This window comes from Pleurodeles waltl, chromosome 4_2 (assembly GCF_031143425.1).
Source record: "Pleurodeles waltl isolate 20211129_DDA chromosome 4_2, aPleWal1.hap1.20221129, whole genome shotgun sequence".
Lineage (NCBI taxonomy): Eukaryota > Metazoa > Chordata > Amphibia > Caudata > Salamandridae > Pleurodeles > Pleurodeles waltl.
The window spans coordinates 818,564,380-818,589,798 of record NC_090443.1 but is presented as its reverse complement, the minus strand read 5'-3'; the positions used below and the strand labels follow the sequence as shown (position 1 = coordinate 818,589,798).

At 41.8% G+C, this 25,419-nt stretch overlaps 1 protein-coding gene across 3 annotated transcripts in view; it reads right to left on the bottom strand.

Moving 5' to 3' along the window:
* The window catches only part of JAK1 (Janus kinase 1), a 481,031-nt gene that overhangs the window by 74,974 nt on the left and 380,638 nt on the right, over positions 1-25,419 (bottom strand). For all 3 annotated transcript variants that reach the window (XM_069232503.1, XM_069232505.1, XM_069232504.1), the window contains exon 17: positions 20,210-20,360. In XM_069232503.1, the coding sequence (XP_069088604.1) occupies positions 20,210-20,360 (151 nt within the window). The remainder of the gene's footprint in view (positions 1-20,209; positions 20,361-25,419) is intronic.

The following is a 25,419-nucleotide window of genomic DNA, read 5'->3' as shown; positions in this document are numbered from 1 at the left end:
CTTGTCTCGGGCATTAGGCCTACCCACACAAGTGAGGTACTATTTTTATCAGAAGACTTGGGGGAACACATAATAGCTGAACAAGTGTTATTGCCCCTTGTCTTTCTCTACATTTTTTCCTTCCAAATGTAAGCCAGTGTGAAAAAAGACATCTATTTGAGAAATTCCCTGTAATTCACATGCTAGTATGGGCACCCCGGAATTCAGAGATGTGCAAATAAATACTGCTTCTCAACACCTTATCTTGTGCCCATTTTGGAAATACAAAGGTTTCCTTGATACCTATTTTTCACTCTTTATATTTCACCAAATGAATTTCTGTACACTCAGTATACAATGAAAACTCATTGCAAGGTGCAGCTCCTTTATTGGCTCTGGGTACCTAAGGTTCTTGATGAACCTACAGGACCAATATACCCCCGGAACCAGAACAGTCCAGCAGACGTAACGGTATATCACTTTTGAAAATATGATATCGCAGGAAAATGTTAGAGAGTAAAACGTGGAGAAATATATATTTTTTTTTTCATCTCAATTTCAATATTTGTTTATTTCAGCTGTTATTTTCTGTAGGAAAACCTTGTAGGATCTACACAAATGACCCCTTGCTGAATTAAGAATTTAGTCCACTTTTCAGAAATGTTTAGCTGTCCGGGATACAGCATTGGTTTGGCACCCATTTCTGTCACTAACTGGAAGGAGGCTAAAAGCACCAAAACTAGTAAAAATGAGTTACGTCCCAGTAAAATGCCAAAATTGTGTTAAAAAGTGTGGTTTTCTGATTCAAGTCTGCCTGTTCCTGAAAGCTGGGAAGATGGGGATTTTAGCACTGCAAACTCTTTGTTGATGCCATGTACAGGGGAAAAAATCACATCTTTTCTTCTGCAGCCCTTATTTCCCCCTTTTTAAAAAAAAAAAAAAACTAAATTTTCGATGTAATTTTGGCTAATTTCTTGGTCTCCTCCAGGGGAACCCACAAACTATGGGTACCTTTAGAATCCCTAGGATATGGAAAACAAGGACACAAATTTGGTGTGCATAGCTTATGTGGAAAAAAAGTTATGAAGGCATAAGTGCGAACTACCCCAAATAGCCAAAAAACGGCTCAAGCACTAGGGGGGCAAAAGGCCCAGCAGTTAAGGGGTTAAAGGAACATTGTTTTTCCAATTTTCTTTTTTTTTTTTTTAGGCCTGGTAGCTGCATATGCTGTCAAGCCACTCCATTTCAAACACATACTTTTGCACAATTATTTTTTTTATTTACTGCTCCAAGCAGTGTCCACCAGCTTAGAACTGATAATAAAAATTAAACAAAATGGCGGGCACCTCATGTCATTATACATCATCTTGGTAGGCTGCCATGGCGGTATCACATGTATGCAGGCATGCGGTTGTACACAACCTTGAGTTATTTTTCACATTGTTTAGCCTGTGTGTCAAAAAAAAGCATTGGCAAAGTTCATTGGTCGAAAAGGTGAGACCTACTGGCTTTATCAATGTTTGTTCTTGGCTGCCATTAAAGATAGAAAGGATACTGGCCACTGAGTCGATTGAGCTACATGAGTGATGTTACACCAATTGAAGTAAAGATGCTTTAGTGTGAAAAAGAACCATATCTTTAGAAAACAAAGAATGGGAAGTAGCCAAGACACACTAAATATCGTAGTTCCCTACTGAGACTGGTAGACGCCTTACATGGACAGTTAGTTGGTTAAGAGGGACTGCCACAACACAAAACCCTGCAAGCTGATCCCAGAATCAATCTTTCACTGAGGCTTGTGATTCACAGGTCCTGCATGGCCTGACACCAGACACTTTGCGCTGCAGCCTTAGTGAGGAGATGCACACTGGAGCCAGAGGTGAATTACCACAGGATTCCTGGAGGGATGACTGCTGGCAGAAGATAAGCCACTATGCTAAGGGTACACTCCAATGAGAGGAAGCAGTGGACATCAGACCTTGCCCCCAGGTTTAAGGTGATTCAGCTCCATCCTACTGTTACCTTCCACCCTACTTTATGGAGGTGGGGGAGCCTTGCCCTTGGAGGCGCAGGGTTCCATTACTCAACCTGATAATCTTGCAAACCTTAAGATGCAGAGTGTTGTGGTCCCAAGCCCTGGGCGCTGATACATCTCCTGTGTCCTGGTGCACATGTGATACTCTATGATCGCAGCCACTGGAACTCTGCGGCTGTTGAGTTTTCTTCATAATTATGGATTTACTGCATTTCCCACATAATCCATCATCTGCTGCATATTCTGTATATTTTAATAACAAAGATTTTTTTTCTAGCTCAAATGGATCAAAGGTTATTAAAATTCATGCAACTTTTGATCCTCTGCAGTAAAATGCCCTTTGCAAAAGTTGGCTGGTCTTCTTTCAGTTGCTTATTGTTGTGTTTGGGTGTTTAACTTTTACCAATAAGGTGAAATAATTTTGCCAGAGTGTGATACCATGTGTAACAAGCATTGGCTATGCCAATAGGTCTCACATTTGTGAGAGTCAGAGCTATTGGTGTTGTAAATTACAATGTCTTTTATTTATGTTTTTGGTTTGGAGTATAGTGGATGTTTGTATTGTGTAGTAGAATTAGGCATTTTGTTTTGGAATTGTTAGTTGTGGAATTGTGTGTGGTTCATTTGTGTTGTGTGTAGTTGATTTGTGTAATGGTATTATGTGAGACTTGCAGAGAATAGATAGGAAGACAGATCGTGATAGCTTGTGTATGAATTGGTGAATGGTTTTAAGAGAGCAGTATAACATGTGAAAGAGTTAAAAAGGGGTAGGGTATGTGACAGACGTATAAAGTAATAGTGTGTGTGTGTGTGCAACCTTAAGAAGAGTAGTAGCGTGTGTGTTTTATTGATGTTAAGTTTGAAAATGTGTAAGAATGAAAGTGTGTTTGAAATTTTGATTTTAACTTTTTGAGAGAGGTGGGAACTGTGTGAGAGCAAGAGACAGTGGTGAGAGGATATGAAAGAGACTTTTGTTTTGTTAATTACATTATATTAACTCAAAGTTAGTGTAGTTGTGTGCAACTTTTTGCTACTTGTTTTTACTTATGACTGAGAGAAAAAATAAGAAATGGTGTGTATGTTGTTGAGAATTTAGACAGTAAGCAATATATTTTTAGTGTGTGAGAGGTTTTAAATGAGAAAGCAAATAAATATTTGCGTTAAATAATTAAAACAGAGTACAGATGTGGAGGGCTGCTTCATGGAGTGGAGAGAAGAGAGAGGAGGCTCCTGCATGTAGAGGAGGGGAGAGAGGGATGGGGTTATTCTGCAAGGAGCCTAGAGCAGTGTGGGGGGGCCTGCAGAATGGAGAATGGAGCTGGGACGGTGTGTGAAGAGACAGACACCTTCAAAGAGAGGGGGTGAGGAGGGGAGCTGCTGCTGTGGGAGACCTAACTAATGGGAAGCAGAGCCACTGACTTGCGCAAATCGGAGAAGCTCTGTGCGAAATCCGTCAATATTTCAACCACAGCTCTAAATATGCAATCACCATTTGTACTTAATTGAGTTATGTTTGTCTGCAAACTATTACAAGGGCAATAGAGCTAATTATAATATGCAGCTCTCCAGTGAACAATGTAACATCTTTATATTACTAAACTTTCTCTTAAAACAACGAAACTACAGGCCTGCCGGTGACTCTTACGCATGTGTCCTTATACTCAGCAAAGGAGTTCCCATTTATCAAGCTGATATATTGGTCCATGGTGAACTGTACGTTACAGTTAACCGCACTGCCCTTTTAGTAAAGTGTCAGCAAACCATAATAAAATAAACACAAAGCGAGGTTGCCTATTTACAGCTGCAGGTACAGTACTGACAGATTCTGCACATAGCTCCTATGTTTTGCAGACGGAATTATATTAATGTTCCTAAACAGTGGGCAGAAGTAACTAACTATATTCCCAAACTATCAGCCTTACAAAAACTAATTATTTTTACATCACAAACTGAACACCAATATCATTTATTTTTAGTAATGTTATAATTGCTTTGGCATTAAAACGCACTTACCTAATTAATAAGTGACTGATTTCGTCTCAACAGTACCAGCCCTGATTTTACAACATGTTCATAGTAAGGATTATTAGAACATTGGAATGCTGGAAGCTCCATTGAAAACAATGGAGTGCTGCGGGCTTTTACTGGCCGGTAAAAGCCCGCAGCGCCAACATTCCAATGTTCGCTTTGTTCACAGCAACAGCTGTGAACAAAGCCTCACGGAGCCCGAGGGGATTTTAATCCCCTCGGGCTCCGTGAACATATATTTTTTTTAATAGAACATTCTGCCCTGAGTGGCAGAATGTTCTAATAGCCTTAGAACCTGCCGTAGCGGGCTCTACCGGCTATCAAAGTCCCTCTCCCTTGTTAAATGCCCGAGCCGAACGCGGGGAGCGGGCCTTTAATAGCCGGTAGAGCCCGCTACGGCGGGTTCTAAGGCTATATTGGTTGCTTTACGGTATGTCTAGCTGCTCTGCCCTTTTAGTTGTCTGCAGCTAAAGTTTATTCAAATAAATACACATTTTGGTTAGATGCTTGTGAACGTCAAATAAAATTTTCAATGGCGACCATATGGAGTTAACAAAACGTAAGACTATCTACAATCTTCCTTTTCTCCGTTTCACAGTGAAATTGCCGTAATTAGTAGACGATGTGCTAAAGACTACCAACCAGCCATGGGTAGTCTCCATCCTGAGACACCCACTCTGAATGCCAAAGAGGTGCGAACAGTTTACTTTAAAGTAAAGTACGAATAAATCCCAACACAGCTTCCTGCCACGTAAACCTAATGCTGAGCGTGTTAAAAACAGAAAGAGCTGCAACGGCTGGGTCAAAGGTAAATAATTTTCAAATAGGGAAACGTCTTTTAATAAAAACTGAAATATGTAATTTTCAAATTCCAAAATGTAATGGGCTAGAGTCTATGTTATGGGTAAAGATGTTTTCTGAAGGACTACTGGGCTTGGCAAGTAGTAAGTTCCGTTGTCCATCTAAACAAGCCAAATCAAAGTGCAGCTGTGAGCAAGCAGGAGCGACACAAAAGAGAAAAGAAGTTGCTTGCAGTCAAACTTATCAGCAAAAGTGCAATTATCCATGTAACAAGGTCAATGGCCAAGGCGGTAACAAAACCGCCTCAAGGAGGGACAAACGTAAAGCATTTACCAATGAAAATAAAGGATTTTTTAGGGCAAGCCCACGGACGAGTGATACTGATTGGCGTGCGGTGGGCGTGGTTAAAAGTCCAGATACATACCAACACGTCGGAAAAGTAGCGTTTGGCCGCTGCTAAGCTCGACCTAAAAATGACAAAGTAATAAAGTAACGCTATCACAAAATGTGCTGCATTATTTTGTATAATTGGCTTTTTCTTGCCGCATAATTTAGTCAACAAAGCTGCATAATAGGGCCCTTACTTATTGCATAATTCCAGTTGCCCTGCCTATGGGAGAGGAATTGATCCTGTGTTCCAAAATATCTCGGCTTGAAACCTGCTTCCAATCCTAAAAGCCCTGCTGCACATACTTCCATGAACTGATGTGTCCCTAGGCTGATACTGTGCTATCCTGGTCCTCAGGATAGTACGGCCCATTACTTCTTTGCATTCTGTGCGTCATCAGTTATTCTCTGAGGCACTTGCTGTGGGTTGGACAGACCAGAATAGAATACAGCAAAAGAGATTGAGACAATGCTGGGCTCTCATCATGGTACAGTTTTCTGTCACAGGTTCAACGATTATGTCCAAATTGAATGCTAAATTGGATGTTAAATTATATGATATCCACAAATATGAAGTCACTTTATGGGAACATTACGTATCTCCATGCATGCTTGGCAGAAGAGTGGCTGGAAGAATTTCAGAAGAAGCAGGGCAGACTGCCTAATTGTATATAGGACATCTAGTTCCTCTACCATAAGATGATGGACTTGGAAGATGTCTCAAGATGTGACAACGTACCTATCTATGCTGTTCATGAAAAGGCTGAAAACGAAAATAGGTTGGCATTACTCCTGGACTTGCTACTATGTCAAGATCTATGCTTCGGGCCGAGGGCCAAGTCCTGATAGACGGAGAGATCAGTAAGATCGAAATAGCACAGGCCATTTCCATCCTCCCTTATCATAAATCACTGGGGGATGACGGTTTTCCCACAGAAACTTATAGATGGGCTGGTGATGATACAGTCAATTCCATATACGAGGCCCTACGGGAGGCATGCCGAGAGGACTCGCTGGGCACAATTTCCAATAGGGCAATGATTGCGGTTATACCTAAACCTATACCTAAACCTGGGCCAGGCATGTTACCCATCCAAGCACCTCTCTCAGCCCTGAGGCTTGTTGATGCAGCGATCAGAGCCTTCGTGTGGGGTTCTGCCCACCCGTTTACTGCCAGCAAAACTTATGGCACACCGCTCTAGCGGAGGCATGTGGCTTTTGTCGGTAGAGCAATACGCCCTTGCTCTCCACCTAGCTCAGTTAGCGTATATGCTCCCCAGGGTGCCTGATCCACTGCAATGGGTCATTACGGAACAACTGTTGCTCTCACAACAAGGTGGACTCAGTGGCCTGCATAGTGCCAGCCCCACGCAACCGTGCCAACCTGATATTGAAGGCGATGCATGCAGCCTGATGGGGGGCACATTGCCTTCTTGGCATACATTCTTCTTTACACTCTCGGGCCCCTGTGTGGGGAAATTACAGTCTGTGTCTTGGAGGAGATATTCTCCGTTGGGCGAAATGGAGTGCAGCCAGCATTGACAGTTTGGACCAGATTATTGAGAAGGGTGCACTTAAATCGTTTGAAAGCCTAAGAGAGGAATACAGTATCCATCCTCGCCAGGAGTGGCGGTATCTACAACTTAAGCACTGCCTTCAACGAAGCATGGGAGCCACTCCATGGGCCATTCAGGTCTCACCTGTAGTTGCTTATCTTAAGACATGGGGCCGCTACAAGGGCGCGATGGTGGGCATATATGATGATCTTACACAGCATCTTTATTTGCAGCCCCTCCCTAAATGACTGCAATCTAATTGGCAGACACGGAATGCGATGTGGAGGACTGGTCAGATATAATGGTGGCCCTGGGCAGGGGTACCCAGAAGCCCACCTGAAGTTCTTTCTTTTTAAGATAATCCATGAATGGTACTGGACTCCAGTGAAATTATGGTACTGGACTCCAGTGAAATTACACAGAGTGGGTCTTCTTCCACACGCAAATTGCTGGCGATGTTCGGAGACCCAGTTCGATTTGACCCACATTCCCTGTGATAGCCCTTTGGTCCAGCCCCTATGGGATGCAGTGGGCTCCACCCTTGGTGCCTCTAAGACGCTTCGGACACCACTCTCCTCTTCTTTCATACTCCTGCACGACATGGAACACCTCTCTGATTTGTCTCCACTGCAAAGCCGACTGTTCCACACTGTCCTAGCGACAGCCAAGATTTGCATTCTCCATCACTGGAGGTCTCCTGTCCCCCCCACTCTGGAAGAGTGGATGGTGGCAATAGTCCGGACCACTGCCAGTGAATGTGCCATCTATCATACGCAAGACCAAGCCGCCCTCTTTGGGCAGATGAGGGCGCCCTTTCTTACAGGAGATTCATAGAAAGCTCATTGCCCACCCACCCTAACGCATGCCACTACCACCAACACGACAATTTCAGCTCCCCATCCCTTCTGCTCCCCCCCCTTCTTAGGTCTTACCCCCGCTGCCTTCCCCCTCCCCCCCATCTGTCCCTCAGACCGCAATAGGTGTTGGGTGACCATAGACCTTATTCCATCCCCCCTTATCCCTTATTCTGTACTCTTTATTCTCTATTTCGCTTCTCCTTATTCTCCTTCTTGCCCCTCTGTTTCCGCATATTCATTGCTAACCTCTTCCCCCTCCCTTTCTACTCCAGCCTACTGCATACTAGTCTACGCTACCATTATCTGCCCCACTTCTCCCTACCTCTCAATGTAGTGTAATGCTATGCTTCACTTCACTCAATTCTACTCAAATCCACCGTATTGCAGTCTTCTCCACTCCGATCTCCTCTGATATGCACTCCTATCTGCCACCATCTCTTCTCTCAGCCCTGCTGCCCTCGCCCCGCCCGGCAGCCTCCTCCTCTGCCCTGGCCTTACCTATATCCTTCCCCTACCTTGGTGTGGTCACCATGCCCTGTACATCAGGAGTAGCGGCTCGGTGGCACAGCCCGCCAACCACTACTGCTTTCTGCCTTGGCTGCATTATAATATACCCACCCCTCACCCCATGGTTCCTGGTGTATGGACTGACAGATGGACTGCGAGTTTACCCATAGATTACTGGCTCCTAGGTGTATTTCATGTCTGTATTAGAGGGGGGAGAGCTCTCTGGTACTCTGCCACCTAGGTCGTTATTCTTCGGACACGCTGCATAGTTCAATTTACCCCGTGCTTTTATGTCCCTTTCAGGTATCTTCACACCCCCTCCTACTATTCATCTTTTCCCCTCCCTTTTCCTTTGCTATCCCCCCACTTATCTCCTTTGGTATAGCAGCTACTGAGTCCATTTGTAACTTACAAACTGTATTGCGTACAATATACTCTGATTTTTTGTACTATTGCATTTCTTTAATAAAAAATTACAACACAAAAAAGATCTATGCTTTGAAGAACCACAAAATTTTCAGATGAAACACTGAGTCAGGTATGGTTGGTCAGTCAGTGGAGACAAACCTGTCTCAAGCACCACCAGCATGGCAAGGGTGTTCCCCAAGTAGCAAGAAAATAGCGGATCGTTCACGAGTGAATGTCAAATGAAGTGTATTGCTAGGAAGAAGATATTCTTGTCACAAAGCCTGCCTATGGAGATGGGACACCAGGTATGCCTTTTGGACTTAGTAGCCTGGGATCATCACCACTCTTAAGAGAAAAATCACCAAGTACACAGAACTGGTTGATTTGGAGGACTACCTGAGCACTCTAGATGATGCTTCAATAGGAACCACCATGGGACCCAAACCCTGCATTCAGAAACAGTGCAAGACTCACAGCTGTTGCCCTACCTTCTGCACTGAAACTCACAGGCTAAACAGTTCCAAAGGTAATCTGACAAAACTGGCACACACCACATAGTAGATTCACCCACTTGAGACAGGAATGCATCCAGATCACCCCTGAAGGGAGACCATGAGCAATACAATGGATAGCAATGTGCACTTTCTTGAACCTTTATCAGTCTCCCTGGAGATGGCTTTCCCTACACTTTGAAACTTTGGGAATCTAAGTTAAGGTTGTTTTATGCTGCTATTGTTTACAAAAACTGGGTGAGTTACTGGACAGTGTTGTACATATCTGCCTCACAACACCATGTACTACTATAATTCCCCTTTTGTACACCCGGTCACGCTTCTAAATAAGGGAAGGCATAGTTACATAAAGATCCTGGCCCATTACAGACATCAAAGCATTCTAGAATGTAAAGCCTATACGGACCCTTTACAGGGCAAAGTGGCCATCCTGCACTTCTTGTTGACCTTTGCTTCAAGACTCTTTGTCATTGAGTCCTCACCTCGTTGGCTTATATCACTAAGTCTTCAGATCTGGGTCACTGAGCCTTCACCTTGTTGGCTTATATCACTGTGGGTCTTCAGATCTTGGATGGCACCGGCCGACATCACAGGAGTTAGGCTTTCAGCTCACAGTTCGCACCTGTCAAGCAGTTCAACTACACCAAACACCTCTCTCTCCCACTGACCTGCCATCATATTCACATACCCTCTGTTTTCCTTTTCTCTGTCTCATTTTCCAGCACAGTTTCCTACACCCACTGACTGGACAGCCTGCTTAAACCCACAGAGTGAATTGTTGATCTTTGTCTTCTGCCCAGAAGGGCTTAGGGGCATACTTCACTCCTTTAATAGTTGTTGGACATCTTTTTTTTCTTCCCTACAGACTCATTCATACTGTCCCACCTTCACTGTGACACTTTCCCATCTTGAACAAGATGGCCACAGCACACAGAATATATAGTCCAATGGTGTGACAGGGAAAATATCCCTGAAAGTATAATGTTGAAGTGAAAAGTAGGCTGGAGTCCAAGTTCTTGTTTTGCAGATGTTGCCTTTAATTGTAGATGCCAGAGATCATTGTGTCATCAATGAGATACAGCCAACACGTGTTTCGTCACACAAGTGACTTCATCAAGGCTGGGCCGTCCGGCCTGAATGGTATGGGACAACGGTAAGTAGCGAGGGAGCCCCGTGATCAGTTAGCTGGGCTCCAAAAGGTCAATTGAAACTTCTAGGAGTGGACCTGTCAGTATTGTACCTGGGTGAGGTAGTGAACACGTAAGAAGAGGGCAGTGGTACAATGATCTGATTAGTTGGTGCCACACTCCTCCACCTTACAGGTTTCTGACCACAGGCTTATCAGGGTCTACTACTACCACTGCCAATTGACCTTTTGGAGCCCAGCTAACTGATCACGGGGCTCCCTCGCTACTTACCGTTGTCCCATACCATTCAGGCCGGACGCCCCAGCCTTGATGAAGTCACTTGTGTGACGAAACACGTGTTGGCTGTATCTCATTGATGACACAATGATCTCTGGCATCTACAATTAAAGGCAACATCTGCAAAACAAGAACTTGGACTCCAGCCTACTTTTCACTTCAACATTATACTTTCAGGGATATTTTCCCTGTCACACCATTGGACTATATATTCTGTGTGCTGTGGCCATCTTGTTCAAATTCGTTTATGGGTATTTTGTTACCCGTTATTGTGCCTACCGGGTAGTAAGGCACTGGGCCAGTTTGCACCAGACCCTGCTTTCACTTTGATTACTTGTCTCATTACAACTGTTTTACTGCTCAGATGTGCGGCGCCTTTCACCCTTACTACCCCTTTGTGTTTTCTCCATGATTACTTTCCCATCTTGGGCAGGTGGCTCTAACTTTGACACCCTGTGTAGAAAGGTGGCCCTTTAACTTTCTGACTGAGCGTAGTCACACTGAACGTTAACACAAGTCACATTATAACAAGGAAAAGAAAGTGCTTCACTATCTCAGGTCTAAACAAGTTTATCTAGATCTTCTGCAGAAAACCCATTGGATGGAAGTGCAATCACAGAAAATAAAAAGGTACTGGTGGGCCGGGTCTTTAGCAGCAGTTACACTGTTAAATCCCAGGGGGGCCTACAACCTCCCACGGCTGCTTTACGAAATGTGGAGTGACTACTCTGAAAAGGAAATCTGTACCCCACAAATTTGTCAAAACATGACTATATAAGGATGGGAGGTGTACCTTCACCAACCCGGCAACGTCAAACAGAACAGAACGCTAGTGGCTGGCATATGCCATAAACACATACACATGTCATTTTTTTCTAATCTGTCAGACTATTCATCAACGCTTTCTCAGTTGAGCTAAAAAGGAGACAGGAAATTCCAGATCACATCCTAGATGAGTCAGGTCATCTGGATTAACAACAATGGTGATAGGACACTGCTACTCTAAAAGGTATATAACTTCAAAAGAGTAACACTTACAAATCTCTTGGAAGGTCTGAAACAAATTGAGCTACATTGCATAGAGGGTGGAGTTAGCGAATAGCAATGTTCTAATACTTGCAGGTTTGACTCTGGCCAGGTCTGTGCATATTATCAAGGCATATAATCAAGGCTCTGCTGATTTTGGTTTGCCTCCATGGTGTCCACTGGAAAGTAGTGATACACATGTTTTCAGATTCATGAGAACTATAAGAAAACCACATTGACTAGCTGAAACAATGTCATGTTTTCAGCACATTTATTTGTCTGTTTTTCTTCCTTGAAAGTAGCTATCCATGTAACTGTCTAAAGAAGGGAACAATTCACTGTTTCTATTTCTTTAACTGGAATTGTGACTGTCATAATACCAAGGTGTCTTGTGTTTACAATGTTTTGGTTTAGGATTAGTGTTTCCCAACCTTTTGACTCCCGAGGACCCCCACTGAATCACTACCGGAAGCCGGGGACCCCCAAGAAATTTGTACGATTTCAATTTCAAACATTAAAACAGTAATTCGCAAAAAATACATAAACAAGTACATTCCAAACAAATACTCAAATTAGTAAATATATAATTATTTTATATCGGAAAAAATTGCAAAAATTTGAAAACTTTAATGGGAAGGTTGGTGCTGCATCTCGGCAACTAACTTTTCAATGTTTGGTTTTATTTAGGAAAGCTGAATTCTCAAGTCACATTCTACATTTCGCAAGCGATGTTTGTTTTTATTTTTTAGGTACATAAACCTTTTAATTTAATGTATGGTGGGCAAAGGAAGTAAAACCATAAAGGCCTCTCATCTCCATAGGCTCTCTGTCACATGTATTTAATTTGATTTATCGCACCTCTCATACCAGTGAAGGGTGTAAAAACACTTTACAGGGGACTACAAGGTGTAGAATTCACCTCATCCATACCGTTAGGCATTTTCTAAGAGTACTTGGTCTGGAGAAACACAAACTCAGGATTCAGAACATAACACAGTGGTTAGGGTTAACTTCAATAATAGCGTACTCCTGTGCAAGCAAATCTTTTTTTTAGCAGTAATGAAAGAATTGAAAAAATATATATTTTTCTAATTTGTTCCATGTAGTTCTTTGTTGGTAGTTCATAACTCACTATGCTAGATTATGATTGTGACTTATGAACTGCACAATAACAAAAAAATCTCTGTGACAAAAGTGGTAACCCACTGTGCTATATACATAAAATGCGGTTCTTTGCATGACAGACCTTCTTTGCATCTGGCATATTAACCATCTGCACTACCTCCAATGAGTCAAAACTGCCACTAGACAAACTCCCATCTCTCCAGCAGGTACATTAATCACCAGAGTTATCTTGACACTTATTTTTGTCGGAAAGCTTACACTGAACTTTGCAGTGTTTTAAAGCTGCTGCAAACATTAATAAACACATAAAAGAGCACGCACATGTTTCTGTAGAGGGCCCAGCTGGAGAAGTGCCTTCTTGCCGGTCCAGGCCTGCGGACCCCCTGGGGGTCTGCGGACCACAGTTTGGGAAACGGTGGTTTAGGTCAATAAGTTAGGAAAGGGAGCTGGAAGGAAAAACTGCATACATCTGCTCTGGCAATAAACTTGTTGTTGGAGCAAGTTTCACTACCCTGTATCTGACATGCCCTAAGCGTTAACAGTTGGACTATTGGTCTGAAATACTACTACAGTCAGGGATTACGCTATTGGCCACCACGTAGCAAGAGGAAAGCATGAGAAAGAAAGGAAAGCACTTTAATAAACTACAGACTGTTGAAATATCAGTGGGTCTGATACTTGCCAAGCAAACCACAGCAATTTTGGCATCTTTACCCATTGAGGTCCACCCTTCCTCCTACCCCTCTATCTCCAAAGGGCCACGATCAGTGTTGCTGGCTATAATATAAAAGCTTGAGCCCCATGCTTCCCAAAATCTCTCCTAATGTTTTGCAGTCTTTCCCCTACTGAGGGCTGCTGGCAACACATCAGGAAAAAACACAGCCTCTGATTCAGTTGCATTTCGTGCTTACTCTTGGCCCATTAGAGGATCACATCATAGTGGGTTTCATCCTGCAAAAACCAGCAAAATTGCCCCACCAACTGTTATTTCTGTGTGTGTCCTTTCTGTGTGGGGAGCCTTTTAGCACGCTGTAATGAGATATGTCAGGATCCATCTAGAATGGCCACATTGAGGTCTGCGGTATGGCATCCCAATAGTCAAATGTTCTGTGTTATGCTAGTCACAGCACATGCACAGAACTCGGTAAATGGCTGATGCTGACACACATCAGTCACTCCCAGTAGTCCCACCAACACCGAAAATCATCTCTGCTACACTCTTGCCACGAGAGGCTGCGTTTTGTTCTCTGCCACTGTTATGTTTGTCTTTATGCCATCCACTTTTTTGTGGGGGCTGTTGATAGAAGCCATCAATGAGCTTTATCCTTTTATTATATCCCAGGCAATATTGTCAGCCACTTCATCTCCATCATATGTCTTGCGCTCAATCTGTGATTTGTGGCAAAGACAGTCTGCCAACGATGCTGTAATCACCACTATTGCTTCGGGCATCGGCTGTATTGTGCCCCTGAGGGTCAATCCAGTTGTGAAGTGCTGACAGTGTTGTTCACCAAACTTTGGTCAGACAGGTGGCGCTATTTTAGTCCATGCTAAGTTGAGTGGACAAAGTTCTGGGTGACCACGAGCAGCAGGGTGATGGAAGAACTTCCACCATAGGCACATTTCAACCAGGAGCTGCTATCCTGGGCATGCAGCACTGCACTTGCTGGTTCAAGTGTAGGACACTAGTGATGTAAATAGGTGAGACTCCCTTTCTCCAGTGAAGTGCCTCATTGGTCCTTAACTACCACCGGAGCACCTAGGACAGCTAATCTAACACTATCTACCAACTTGGATTTCCCCCTAGATCTTGAGGACTGGCTTGCTGCTTAGTCTCTGGACATCACCTTCCACGATCTGCTTCACTCTCCCGAAGCAAGGTTTAGCCACTCACATCTTGACTGTCGAAAAGCCAGAGAATCTTGGAAAAGGCAGCACTATCTCTAGGTAAATGCATTCATAGTATGGATCTTGGATAGGCATGTCTGATACCAGAGTTTGTGTGGCCATGCCTCCTGAAAGTGATTCTCAGGTTATTTTTTTAAGCAGCATACAGAGACTGCAATACTTGAATGGATTTGGGGATCTTCATTCACAGAATACTGTGCACCCTTCCACTGGCTCCCCGACCATCCACACTCCTGATACACCTCACCTTCCCCTACGTTGGACACACCATCTTTTTCAGTTGGGTATACCATGGTATTTATTGGGAAATATCTGACACACACCACCGAAAGACAGAAATTAAGACACACCGCTGGACAGGTAATAGTTGTGCATTAGTTTCCGTTGATGTACTCTCTCAAGCTTCTGCTCTTCATTCTGCATAGAAAGCTACTATCAGATGACAGCCGATTTTATAACTATCTCTTATAATGGGCAGTAAATAAAAGCACTGAGAAAGAAAGAGGACCCGTCTCAAGCTATTCAAGTATCTAACTGCTCACAAAGATACAGTCATGGATGTATGGCATTTATTATTTGGCATTAAACCTGGATAAAACTGCATTGCTTAATCTGCATGGTAACAACAAGTCCATACCATCTACTTTTCCACCATACATAGGAATTACGCGTGATCCAGATAAAAATGCACCTTGGTTAGACAGAATATCGCCAAACTTACAAAATTCTCAAGACTTGAACTTGTTTCACCTGCTGGGGTCTATCCTGAGAAGGCAGGTATCTTCTTCTACAAACATCTCTGTTTCACACTGAGCAAACAAGATTTCTTTTAAAAAAGACACAACTTTTCACTTATGTGTCAACCCATACAACTAGCATTGAACACCTACTGGGAAAACACCTTTGACTGTGCATGTCTGTACATGAAGGCCTTAATCTGCCATACGGCTGTACAATTTTTCATATTTTTCCAATGACCATTCCTAAATTAATCCTTGAAGCATCTTTGCCCTGAACATCAGCCCACTCCTGCATGTTCTGTTCTTGGTGTAGGTGTGCACAGAGGTATTTCTTTTCATTTGATTTAAATAAAAATATGATTGTAAAATAAAAGGAATCTGGTAGCATTTCCAATTTTGTATATTTTTCTTTGTGCACAGCCAGCACTTTCAAAAATAGTATCCATGTTATCTGTACAATGTGCACATGTGCCCATCCCTGATGCTGCTTTTGTCAGTCTTGCACTATAAGAGAATATTGTTGCATATTTACAATATACATGATGCACAGAAGAGTACACCTTATCATATATTCTATTTGTGCTTACATAAACAGTGGCAATTATGATTTCTAACAATGTTCTCTCATTGTATTTAGATTTATGCCAAAATCTCTACTGTACAGCTTTGTAGATTGTCCTCTGTGGAGTCTCCTGCATAGATAGCTAGTTTAGTTTAATATGGTGAAACAATCCTGGTTCTAATACTGCATTTTCACAATCATAAAAACACAAAAGTTAACATGTCTTTTTTCGACTCTGTCAATTGTATCAAGAAAGAAAAAGATTATGTGGGTTATTACAACTTTGGAGGAGGTGGTAATCCGTCCCAAAAGTGACGGTAAAGTGATGGATATACCACCAGCCGTATTACGAGTCCATTACATCCTATGGAACTCGTAATACGGCTGGTGGTATATCCGTCACTTTACCGTCACTTTTGGGACGGATTAACACCTCCTCCAAAGTTGTGATAACCCCCTATGTTACTTACCCTGTAAGCATCTGTTCATAGCATGTGCTGTGGAGTCACATACTTTGATAACTCCTGCCATCAAATAATGGGTCTGGAGTGCTGAAGGTTGTTTTTCTTCGAAGAAGCACTTCGAGTCACAACATTGAGTGACTCCTCCTCTCGGTGATATTGTGCATGGGTATCGGCTCGTTTATAAAGATTGTTTTCCCGCAGTCCGGTGAGAAAGGATTGGAAGGAATGAGTAGGAAGAGAGATGCCCATGCAAAGTTTAAGTACATATGTAGAAATATATTCAAGTGTAATGTAATTGCAATGGCCACAGGCATCCAGGGAGAAGGGTGGGCGCATGTGAATCTACAGCACTACATGCCACAAACAGATGCTTACCTAGTAAGCAGTATAATCAGTTTGATAGCATGTGTGGCTCTAGATACCCATGCTCTGCATAGTGCGTAAAGCAGTCCCTCCTTAAACGTGGTGGCTAACCTGTGGAGTTGCAGTTGACTGGAAAAGTGTCCGTAGCACCGCCTGCCCTACATTGGCTTTTTGGCGTGCTGCTACATCCACATAGTAGTGTTTTGTGAAGGTGTGTGGTCTAGACCATGTAGCTGCCTTACAAATGTCAGCTATGGGAATGTTACCAAGGAAGGCCATAGTAGCTCCCTTTTTTCTAGTGAAATTTGCTCTAGGTGATACAGGTAAAGGTTTTTTGGACTCAGCATAGCAAGTTTGTACGCATTTGACTATCCATCTGGCTATGCCTGATTTGAATATTGGGTTGCCTTTGTGAAGTAGTGAAAAAGCTACAAAGAGCTGTTTGGGCTTTCTAAACTTTTTGGTTCTGTCTATACAGAACACAAGTGCTATTTGCACATCTAGAGGCTGAAGGACTCTTTCCACAATGGTGTCAGGTTGTGGGAAGAAAACTGGCAATTCAATAGGTTGATTCAGGTCAAATTAAGAAATCACCTTATTAAGAAATTTAGGATTAGTCAGAAGAACTACTTTGTCCCTATGAATTTAGAAGAAAATACTTCTAAAGTTAGTGCCTGGAGCTCCCTAACACGTTTAATTTAAGTGAAGGCAACTAGGAAAGTGACTTTCCATGAAAGAAACTGAAGTGGACATGAGTGAAGAGGTTCAAACAGTGGACACAGGAGCTTTATGAGAACAATTTTAGAGTTCCAGGATGGGGCTGGTGGTACCCTGGGTGAAATGATGTATTTGAGTCCTGCTATTACAGCCTTTATGACAGGAATCCTGAATAAAGAAATATGTTGTCTTTTTTGGAGGTATGCAGCTATAACTGCGAGATGTAGGCAAATGGAATGGAAGTGAAATTTGCTTTCTGCAAGCATAGCAGACAGCAAACAATTTCTTGTACTGTGGCTTTAATTGGAAAAATCTGTTTAGGTTAGCAGTAGCAAACAAAACATTTCCATTTTGCAGCATAACAGGCTCTAGTAGTAAGTCTATGCGCTTTCTTGAGAATGTCCATACATTCTGCAGGCAAGGATAAGTATCTAAACTCTATGACCTCAGGAGCCATATTGTAGGTTGAGTCACCTGGAGTCTGGATACCTGATTTGCCCTTGATTTTGAGTGAGAAGGCACAGCCTACTGGGGAGCTTATCATGTGAGATTACTGAAAGATCTAGGAGGGTGGTGAATCAAGGCTGCCGTGGCCAGGTGGGAGTCATAAGGATCATGGTGAGGGATGTTTGCCTGATCTTCCGAACTAGAAATGGAATGAGAGGGAGAGGTGGAAAAGCATAGGCAAATAATCTTGACCAACTCATCCATAGAGTGTTGCCATTGGATAGTAGGTGTGGATACATGGAGGCAAAGCTTAGGCATTTTGCGTTTTCTGCTGTAGTGAAAAGGTCTATGTGAGAAGTCCCCCCCCCTTTTGAAGTATGACTGGAGGACTTGGGGTTGGAGTTCCCACTGGTGGACTTGTTGCTGCATCCTGCTAAGGAGGTCTGCAAATTTGTTGTCTGTCCCAGGGCTTGGGGAGATACTCTGCCAGCAGGTGAATCCGGTGGTAAAGAACCCAATTCCAAATGGCTGAGAAAGGTGTGATAGCTGTGAAGATCGTTTTTGTCAAAAAATACATGGCAGTCATGTTTTCTGTGTGGACCAAGACAACCTTGTGAAACAGGTGAGGAAGGCAAGCTTTCAATGCTAAGAACACTACCTGAAGCTCCAGGTAGTTGATGTGTAGGGATTGGTGTCTTGCATCCCAGAGGCCTTGAACTGTCAAGACCTGGAGGTGAGCACCCAATTCGTCCGTGATGCATGTCTGCTCAATGTGATGTGAGGCACAGGGTCTACAGGAGGCCAAACCTTCAAGAGGTTGTTGGTGTTCCACCACTGCAGAGAATGGTGAGTTTGGGAGGCTAAGAACACTGGATCTTCCAAGTGGCAATGCATGAAGTCACCGTCCCCAAGAGACGCATGATGAACCTGACAGAGTAAGACTGGTTTTCCTGGAGCTGTGGGAGTCTGAAAACGAGGCTGGATTGGGGTACGCTTACCATAACTTTGTGTTCAAGATTGCTCCTAGATGAGGTTGAACTTGAAGTGGTCGGACGTGTGACTTGGGAATGCTGATTGTAAAACCCAACTTATGTAGGAGATTCACTGCCATCTGAGTGTGCACTAGATACTGGTGTAATGTAATGGCTTTGATGAGCTAGCCGTCCAGATAAGGAAAGACATGAATGTTCTCTCTTTGCAGGTGTGCTGCGACTACTGCTAGACATTTTGTGAATACTATGGGAGTGGTGGTGACTTTGAAGGGAAGGACTTTGAATTGATGGTGTTTGCCTGAAATGACTAATCTTAAATAATTTCGGTGTGCAGTGTGAATAGATATATGAAAGCAGGAGTCCTTCAGAACTAGAGCTGTCAAAGACGCCTTGCTGTAGAAGTGGAATGACATCCTGAAGGGTAACCATGTGTAAATGTTCCGAAAGGATGCATTTGTTTAGAGGTGGAAGGTCTAGTATTGGTCTGACAGACCTGTCCTTGTTGGGAATCAGGAAGTATAGGGAGTATACTTCTGAATTTTTATGTTGTGGGAGAACGGGCTCTATGGCTCCCAGTCTGCTGATACCGCATTCACTTGTAGCATATGGAAGAACCTTCAATGGATGAGTGAGGACTTGGGTTCATCAGTTCCAATACAAAGTCTTGCTTTGCAGCTCCTCAAGATCCAGTAAAGCCTTCAATTTAGTTAAGCAGCCACAGAGAGGTAAACAGAATCATGTAGGAGAAGAGTAACTTTAAGAAACGTAGGGCTAAGCAATGGCCAAAATAAGTTAAAAAGGAACCTTGGTCAAAGGTGGTTTGTTGACATATATAGGGGAGTTCTCTGGATGAGTGCACAAGAATGCAAAGAGACAAAATAAGGATTTTGTTTGGTTCGGTTACCACACATTGGCCAAATTAACGTGTTATTGGATACTCTGGAACACAGATGTGGAGAACCATAAGAACATCAGGGAGGGGTTGGAGCAAACAGCAACAACGTAAAAGAAGTGGCTCATTTATTAAAGTGAGTTGCATGTTAACATTTTTAGGGGTGCAGCAAGGACAGCTGGTAATCAAAAGTGAGTTAATGTATTGCTCTGTGAATGTGAGTTATGTATTTCTACTTATCTACTACTTGGTCAGTACTTACATCAAGGCAAATGCCAATAAAATTGTATGTGTTGAAAAAAATAAAAAAATAATGGGTTATTCTCACTAAGTGCAGAGTATAATGGCATGGCACTGTTGTTCTGTGTAAGGACTAATGGATTGCAGTAATCTACAAAATATATATACAAATTAAAAAGTACACTTCATCTTTAATGCATCTTTAAAAATGCTTTATGAATTAAAACAGAGTGGCTTACTTTGCTCTTCTAGCTTATTAATGTCTCGCATGATTGCCCGAAAAAAGGGTCTCTGGTTGGGATCATAGTTCATGCACCGCTTCATCAGATCGGCCAGCTCTGTGCAGGATGGCGTCATCAGCATGCAATGCCCATCGTAGAATCGCTCTTTCTGGAAGACAAGAGGGATACCTATTAATGGAAAAGTTGTAAACTAATGATCCAGTTAAGTTTCACTAGCTCATGTGGTGCCATTGTTCAGCATCTCATTAAAACTCACAGATACTGGACGGAAGGAGAGGTTCCCAAATCACTCCTATATCAATGAGCTTTGTGCATGTTGTTATGAAGAAGAACTTGTGTGTTGCACACCAAGCGTAGGAAGGTGCACATCAATTAGCTTGTGAGGTTCTATAATTTAAAACTTGTATTTAAATATAACAGAAACCTAAACATCAAAATGTAATGCATTTTGATTCTGATCTGCTGAAAACCTTAATCTGATCTTATATGCCAGAACCCTTTTCATTATCAAATAATTAAACAACCTTGGGCGTTCATTACAAGTAGAGGGCTAAATTGCAACCCCTGTGCAAGGTAAAGTTTGGGTAGATTTTACAAACATTTATCAAATGGAGAATAAAACATTTTCCATGAATGCTATGTACCATGGCCAACTTACATAAAACAATAAAGACCTCAATTAATACAGTAATTTACCATCACAGGCTACAAAATGACCAAAGCCTTGAGGAGGGGGGTGGGCAAAATATGGGGAAAAGTAGGGTGCCCAAGGAAAGTGACAAGAATGTAAGAAATGATGCACTTATTCCATCAGTCTATCTTTCCAAATTATGCCTAATGGAAAGGATAAAAAAAAAAAAAAAAAGCGGCTGAAGGGAGAGGGTGCTATATAAAACAAGCTTACCAAACAACCCAAAAGTTGTCAGGTACCAGGTTTAAAAAATGTATTTAAGTCTGTACTGCAGTGCAGAGCACCTACATTAAAATAACAAAGTTCAAAACAGCATATGTGACCCCCGAAACTATATATGGTAATACTGTCAACAGATGTTAAGAACATAAAAACATATTATTACCTCCCCCTACCTATCCCTCTGAAGTGCCTTTCATGCAGCCCAAACCAGGCTGTTCTATAGAGCTCTGAAACAGTTGGAAGAGAACCCACTCTCACTGTATAAAATTCATAAGTAAATGTATAAACAATTTTAGAACATGCTTCCGAGACGTGCCCATGCATTTCAACTTCCATTCCAACCCTCACCATGTCTTTTCAGGAACACTACCTGTTTTTTTTTCTTACAACTTAAAACCACTTTCCACATGAGATGATTTTAGATGAGGCACATACGTATTCTAATACATATTAGAACATTGGAATGTTGGGAGCTCCTCTGGAGACAATGGAGTGCTCTGGGCTTCTACTGGCTGGTAAAAGCCCAGAGTGTCAACATTCCAATGTGTTGTTCACAGCAACAGATGTGAACAAAGGCCTGACGGAACCCAAAGGGATTTCAATCAATCCCCCGGGGTTCTGTGAGGAATTTGTTTTATTTATTAGAACATTATTTATTATGCCCTCTAGTGGCAGATTTTTCTAATAGCCTTATTGCCCTTCGTAGCTGGGCTATACCGGCAATTAAAAGTCCAGATCCCTTGTTAAAGGCCCTCGCCTTCAGCCTTTAATGCTGGCACGGGCCTTTAATGGCCTGTAATGCCCGCTATGGCGGGCTCTAAGGCTATGTAAGAGTCCCCCTACAGTTCTTCATCAGCCATAACGTTTGCGCTTTACAACTGTGCTTTTATTTTGCTGCACATTTTTGGTATTCAAAGTCAGCTTGTAAAACAAGAGCAGTCCTTAGTCAATTTGATATGTCGGAACAGCAGTGGATTTTCATAATTTAGATGCCCACCTGTGGAACCAGGGCTGTTTATTTTTTTCTCTCAACCCCACAGGAATGTTAAAAAACACTGAAAACGTGTATTGGTGAAAGCAGGGACTAGAGTATCATCTTGGTCACCCATGGTGCAATCACAGAAATCATTTTGTTGGCAACTAACTCAGGCAAACCATTATATTTATTCTAAGCAAAGAGACCTTATTTGATTCCACCCTTTTTAATACGAGTCCTTAACGTTCTGAAAATAAAACTGGGGGAGAGATTCAAGAGTGGGTTGCACAAAGCTAATTTACTAATCTGTTCATAGTGGCAGTTTGCCAGCTGGCTTCAGTTCTTGATTGTCCTGTGCCATGTTTAGGCTTTTGCATTCTCCAGGAATGCAGCTGGACTTGACATTGGGCATTTGGCTTGGTAAAGGATGGTAGCACCAATAACCGCTTTTTGGTTGGTTGCTAGCTGCTCTAACCTTACTATTAGGAAATTGTTTCTATCACTCCAATACAGATTTTTTGTAATTCCTTAGCTGGCCCATAAAGGTCATAACCCTCCGAATGTTCAGTTTTTCACCATTTTGTTACCAGTCTTCTGGAATCGCACTTAGTAATACATGCAGGGAAGGCTTCTCCAACTAGCAGCTCGTGAGTTACTGGAAGCTCTCCAGCTACTAGTAAGTAGCTCTCCTCCAAGCTTTTGCTTGGTTGAATTTTTATATGTATACCAAAATTGAAAAGTGTGTATTTGATATGAATGTGTGTGTGTGTGTATATATATATATATATATATATATATATATATATATATATATATATCCCAGAACCAATACTTTTCAGAATCTATTTAAGGCTGATATCTGAATGAAAATCATGCAGCTTTGACAGACTTATTAATAACACTATTACCTTGGTGCCAGGGAGCATTGTGATGTGGCTGTTATGTATTCCCGTTGTAGAGGCATTTCAAATTGACTAACCCTTTTTACATTGCTGCTGGTAATCCTGCACTGAGGTGATCACAGCTGGTAACCTTGCACATGGTGGTCACATAATGTTGTCTGATGTGTACACCACTGATATTAGTAGCTCATAATGGTTTCATTGAACATAAGTAGTTCTTGTTAGTGAAAAGGTTGGAGGCCCCTGATGTAGGGAATTGTTTTACAACATTTTTAACGTTCACCTTCATAACATCTTAGCCCAATTTAAACACTGAACTCTATTTCACAAAATCTTCATTTTGCTGAATGTTTTCTAATTCAACAACACAGTTTCGAGTAAGAGCAAGAGTTTTTAACGACCAGTAAATTCTGAAAACATGTCCAGCTATTTTGGAAACATCTGAAAAAACATTTCACTAAAATCTAAATACAAATAAACAGGCAATTCAAAACACAAAAATAATTTCCACAATCTTAGTAAGTTTAAAATAGGCTGCTTGAAATAGATACGCATTATTATGTGTGATTGGCAAGGTGAATGCACACTTAAGCGTAATGGTTTACATTTGTTTGGGGATAGCTCGCAAGGTTGTTGAATGCGAACTATTATGTGGGAGGAGATATGAAAAACAGATACTATAACAAAACAAAATAATAAAATTGTCAAAATATGTTTTGGGCCACATAATAACACACATAGAAAACTGAATTAATTGTAAAAAGTGTTTTGGGGAAGAATTTGCAGCAACAATTGCTTAGAAAATTATTTTAGCATATGGATCCATCTAATGCAGCAAAAAACCTATATACTATTATTTTTCTTGGGATGAAAACTTAAGACCTGGAATAACCACAGGGGTTTCACATTCCAAGAGTTGACAATGTCTTTAGCATGCAAAAGGTTATGATGAAGCTGTTAAAGTATTTCCAGAGCAACAGACCTGGAACTTGCAAGAGATGTCGAGTATGCTCATCGAATTCCAGTCAACCTGAATTCTATCCTAAAGGATAATGTGGATGTCCATTCCATCTACTTGGCCACAGCCTACAAAGGCTATTGATGTTGCACCCAAGAAAGCCAAAGCAATTTGGTACAATAACCATTTGCAGATGAAAAGACATTACCTGATAGGGGGTTCGATCAAAATCTCAAGTCAAAAATATCATGGGCAGGATTTCATGAGATTTATACTGAAGTTAAGAATATCACATTTGTAGGTATGTTTTTACTTTTTTAAATAAAATTCAAGTAAATATAGGCAGAACACTGCCTTTCATCATTTATTCTAAATCTGAATTCTTTAACTAGAATACAGAATACATGGAGATACCAACAAATTACAAGACAGCTATGGGCTGCAGGATGCCACAAGACACTCACAATGTGGAGCGAGGGGAACCAGCAATCCTAAAAAAACCAACCCTTCTCTGTGGGTAACCATGGGGATATCAGAAGGGCACAGGTTTCAGTCGAAGGAGTGACTGTGGATTGTGGTGGATAATGTGTCAAAAGGATTGAAACTAAATCACTGTTACACAAGCCAAAGAATTTAAGCACTTTCATGACTTATGATAGTAAAGAAATCCTAAAAGTTAATGCCACCATATTTATCTGAGGGATGATTTTCATCTAACATTTAACAATGGCATTGTCAGTGCCTTTTTACCTTGTTAAAATGCAAGATATACTTAACCTCAGGACCAATTTCAACATCTGAGACATGCAGCCCTTTTGGTATCCCAGCTAGAATCAATAAGAAAACCTACAAGTTCTCAAGTTATGTATTATTTACACATTAAAGAAGTAGTACACATACAAATATGTAATGATGTACTTTTCCTAAACGAATATAGGTTTGTAGTTTGTGGTTCTTTTACTTTACACATATTTATGTGAACTGTGGATTCTTCCAAATGTATATCTGGTGTGGCCAATGTACAGTTACTCTGATGAATGCAATTTAGTGCGCCAGGGCATTTCTTTGTTCAGATGTGCATTCACGCATGTGAATGCACATTACCTCGGTACACTGTTGAATAATAGATAGGTTTAGATATTTTTCAATTTTGTTTGTCAAAATGCTTCAATATTTTTCATAATGTTTGAAAAGCACATGTAGGTAAAGTGGGTCAGCGTGCATGTCAAAATTTGAAGTGGAAAGGTTTTTTCCTACAATAAACCAATTATATTGGTTTTCACTACTAAAAAGCATCAAAGACCACCAAAATTGTTACAGGACATTTGATTGAGCCTAAGTAGCACATTTAAGAAAAATTTTGTAAGGAAATAGCATACTCTATAGTTTGTCAATAATATAAGTAGCTGTAACAGTTTAAGGCCCAGCCCCTTTAAAGTAACTACCAATACCCTCATA